At 55.0% G+C, this 4,447-nt stretch overlaps 1 protein-coding gene across 1 annotated transcript; it reads right to left on the bottom strand.

Moving 5' to 3' along the window:
* Positions 1 to 1,608: 1,608 nt before the first annotated feature.
* LOC124699519 (UDP-glucose 6-dehydrogenase 2-like) lies at positions 1,609 to 3,054 on the bottom strand. Its single transcript, XM_047231812.1, has one exon. The coding sequence runs from the start codon at positions 3,052 to 3,054 to the stop codon at positions 1,609 to 1,611; it is 1,446 nt and encodes a 481-aa protein (XP_047087768.1).
* Positions 3,055 to 4,447: the final 1,393 nt, after the last annotated feature.

The raw sequence follows: 4,447 nt of genomic DNA, 5'->3' as shown, positions 1-4,447 counted from the left end.
CCAGACACCGCATCGGTGGTCTGGCCCGGATAAAATTTCCAGGCCGCAGCCCAAACCCTTAACCAGCCGCTGTATATGGCGTTCGGCGGCCGCGGATGGGGGCCGAACCCCATCCGTCTCTCCGCCCGTTCTGTTCCCGCCGACGAGAAATCCGCGTGCCATGGTGTCCGGCGGAGGTCGAGGAGGCCGCGGCAGAGGGAAGGTGGGCGGCGTTGGATCCGTCCCCGCGCGCAAGCTCATCGCCGGGGAGCTCGAGCACCAGCGGTGGGCCTTCGATGCCGCCCGCATACGCGGGTCGTACCGCTGGCTCCACCAAGGGCTGAAGCCGCCGCGCGCGTTCGCGCGGCGCGAGTCGCAGTACTACCGCGAGCTCGAGGCATCGAGGTCGCGGGATCCGTCGCCGCGCCGCTCGAGCTCGTGCGACCTGGAGGCGTCGAGCTCCAGCGCGCCGCGTCGCCTCACCTTTACCGAGGGATCGAGCTCAAGCGCCCCGCCCCCAGGGCCGCGGTTCGACCCCAGCGACTACACGGAGCACGACTACATCCCCGCCCTCGCTGCGAAGCTCGAGATGGCCGCGCCCGTGCTGATGGCGGGCGACTTCATCCCAGACGCGGCCCTGGGCACGTTGACCGCGCTAGTGGAGGAGAAGAGCCGCCGCGACACAGAGAAGAAGGCGGAGTGGCTCTGCGAGCAGGCGGCACAGGACGCCTGCTACATCGAGCTCGACATCGACTAAGTTGTCGGCTCCGCCGCCGCGACACGTAGCTCCCCGGTGAGCTCCATTTTGTTTACCGGCCGCGGCGGTGCCATTAACATAGAATATTTTACCGGCCGCGGCGGTGCCCAGGACCGCTGTTCATCCCACCTATGTAGTGGATGTTTAAATTATGCAGTTTGTTTATGGCGTTTCTGATCTGCGCTTCCAAATTTCAACCCGTATATATTGTTCGGGGGACCTGGATCGGTACATATGGGATTTGGGGCTTTGGGGATCTGATATGCAAAGGAGAGGAGAGTCGTTACATAGCTGGAGTCAGGTTTTTTTTTCTCGGCCAAGATTTCCGAAATCTCGCTGGAAACCGGAAATCTCGGTACCCTCCGAGAAACATTGCTACCGGACAAAAAAATCGGTTGTATTTGAATTTATACGTCAGAAAAAATAAGGTTAAATACCAATCGAACGCGGTACTCAACAGATAGAATTGTCCGTTGTGGTGGTAAGACCCTTCTGCTGTTTCCTGAGATCTCCGGTTTGAGTTGTTACTGGTGGTTAATTTTTATTTTTTCACGCGCTGACCTGACCACTTGGCTAGCAAACAGTAATGTGTAAATACGATGGTTTAATTCTTTGTTTTAACGACAAAAATATTTGAATTGAAAATTGTTCGAAGTAATTCGGTCGGTAAAGAACCGAGATTTCGCGTTAACTGCTAATTCCGGTGGCCTCCGGTAAAAATTGCTAGCCGAGAAAAAAAAAAAACCTTGGCTGGAGTACGCAGCCATACATCCAAGTTTGCAGCATGTAAAGCTAGTGGATGTCATATGATGCTCCAAACAGTCACCTGGCGAAACTACGAGACTCTTGGCTAACAGATTTTAGGCGGCATCTCAGGCGACGGCTGGCGTGTCCCTGAGCCAGTGGTCAAGCGGCTTGCCGATGGAGTAAACGATGAACCCGATCTCCCGGAGCTTCTCCGGGTCGACGATGTTGCGGCCGTCGAAGACGAACGCCGGCTTCTGCATGGCGTCGTACATCCGGATGTAGTCGAGGCTCCTGAACTCGTCCCACTCGGTGAGGATGCAGACGGCGTGCGCGTCACGGGCGGCCTCGTAGGCGTCCGGCGCCACGCCCAGCACCTGCTGGCCGGCGGTCTCGCCCACGGGCTGCAGGTGGCGCGGGTGGTCCCAGTCGAACTTGTTCATGGCGAGGTCCCGCCGCACCTGCTCCTCCGTGACCTGCGGGTCGTAGATGCTCAGCACGGCCTTGTCGCCGAGCAGTCCCCGGCAGACGTCGATGGCTGGCGTCTCGCGAGTGTCGCCCGTGTCCTTCTTGAAGGCGAACCCGAGTACGGCCACCTTCTTGCCGGCGACGGTGTTGAACATGGAGGAGACGACGCGGTTGACGAACCGGCTCTTCTGGTAGTCGTTGATCCCGATGACCTGCCGCCAGTACTCCGCCACCTCCGGGAGCGCGTAGCACTCGCAGATGTAGACCAGGTTGAGGATGTCCTTCTGGAAGCAGGAGCCGCCGAACCCCACGCTGGCGGACAGGAACCGCGGGCCGATGCGCTTGTCCTTGCCGATGGAGTAGGCCACCTCGGTGACGTCGGCCCCGGTGGCCTCGCAGAGCGCGGAGATGGCGTTGACGGAGGAGATGCGCTGCGCGAGGAAGGCGTTGGCGGCGAGCTTGGACAGCTCGGCGGACCAGAGGTTGGTGGTGATGATGCGGTCCTCGGGCACCCAGCGCGCGTACACGTCCTTGAGGGCCTTGACGGCGGCCTGCCCCTCGGGGGTCTCGCGGCCGCCGATGAGGACGCGGTCGGGGCAGAAGAGGTCCTGCACGGCGGTGCCCTCGGCGAGGAACTCCGGGTTGGAGAGGATCTGGTAGCGGACGCCGCGGCCGTTGTGGGCGAGGATCTTCTCGATGGCCTCGGCGGTCTTGACGGGCACGGTGGACTTCTCGACCACGATCTTGTCGGAGCGGGAGACGTCGGCGATCATGCGCGCCGCGCTCTCCCAGTAGGTGAGGTCGGCGGCCTTGCCGGCGCCCAGGCCGCGGGTCTTGGTGGGGGTGTTGACGGAGACGAACACGATGTCCGCCTCGCCCACGTAGCGGTTCACGTCGGTGCTGAAGAAGAGGTTGCGGCCGCGGCACTGCTTGACGACGTCGTCCAGGCCGGGCTCGTAGATGGGGAGCCGCTCGCTGTTCCACCCGGCGATGCGCGCCTCCGAGATGTCCACCACCACCACCTCCACGTCCGGGCACTTGAGCGCGATCACAGCCATCGTCGGGCCGCCCACGTAGCCCGCGCCGATGCAGCAGATCTTCACCATTGTCTTGACTCTGATTCGCCTGAGAAATTCTTCAATCGTAAGCGATTACATCAATGCGGTTCTTCCGAAGAAAATGACGTATGTTAGCATGAATTAAAACACTCTTTTTCTGAAACATTGAACAACCCAAAACACCTGTAACATGGTCACTGAGAGAGAAACAGAGATGCAAACCTTTGGTCCTTGGTGTTAGGAAGAACAAAGTAACAAGGGGAACGAAATGATGTGAAGAAGCAAAGAATGGAAATGACAAATGAGATGCGCTGTTGTTGGCTTGTTGCTGTGGTGTACTGCTTAGGTCGGTCGTGAATGTACGTACGGCTGAGAGCGAATACAGGGAAAGCCCCACATTTAACGATTCGAACAGATCGAGCACCTCCTTCCAGTATCACAGCATCTCTAGCAAGTAGTAGCAACGAGCACCGGGTTGAGCACTTGCTGCTCCTTGAAAAAAAAAGAGCACTTGCTGCCGCGGGCTCTTGAAAAAAATATGTACCAAAAAGTAATATTGATATAATTTGGGTTTTTATAAATATTCGGCGATTGTTAAAACTGATACGCACATGATTTGTAGCACGAAATTAATTGCCAAATTTGATTCAGTACACACACGTTGCATGTAAGTCTAGCAATTTTAGAGCAAACTTCCCTTTGTGTCAAAGCAACTTTTATTTTATGTTTTTTCTCGCGGCTGCAAACATGAGCTATTTTATTTCTACTCATCAGTGAACATGAAGTTATTAAACTGAGAACAAATGATATATATAAAAATATGGAATTATCAAACAACTTGACAATATTATTTTCAAATCAGATCGACGAAGCTAGTCATATAGTATAATTTTTTATGCTAATATTGAAAGCACTCATCCATCCTAAATATATATAAAAAACTATTATCTGCTTCATATGTTTAGAAAGTTTAGTATAATCTTTAAAAAAGGAGATATAAAGAACTTTAGGTTCAAATCAGTTTTCTTTATTGATACATTACAATGTGCATGTCCTTTGGCACCCACCATTTAATTTGGACGAAATTATTTATCAAATTCAATTAAATTTCTACTAAACTTTTTTTGTTTTCTACCTTTATTATTTTTAAATAAAGTTCAAAACTTTCTTGGACATTTTAAGGAATCGTAAATAAGGACCATGCTACCATTCACTACAGGAATGCCGCGCTGCGCCGACGGCCGTGGCGTACGCCGACGGCCAAATGTCGGGGCCGTCGGCGTACTGCCCGGTCAGCCCAGCTGCTCGAAGCGCCCCTCGGCGTATCGCGCCCCTCGGCGTATGACACGCTATGCCGAGGGTGGCCCTCGGCGTATCGGTGGCCCTCGGCATAGGTTGAGGGTGCGACCCCGTCCCGTCGCCCCGCGGCCATGCCCTGACG

Source organism: Lolium rigidum, chromosome 3 (genome assembly GCF_022539505.1).
Source record: "Lolium rigidum isolate FL_2022 chromosome 3, APGP_CSIRO_Lrig_0.1, whole genome shotgun sequence".
NCBI classification, from domain to species: Eukaryota; Viridiplantae; Streptophyta; class Magnoliopsida; order Poales; family Poaceae; genus Lolium; species Lolium rigidum.
This window is presented reverse-complemented; position numbering and strand designations above follow the sequence as displayed.

Coding starts and splice junctions, on each gene's coding strand:
- LOC124699519 (XM_047231812.1), bottom strand. CDS start 3,054: ATGGTGAAGATCTGCTGCATCGGCGCGGGCTACGTGGGCGGCCCGACG.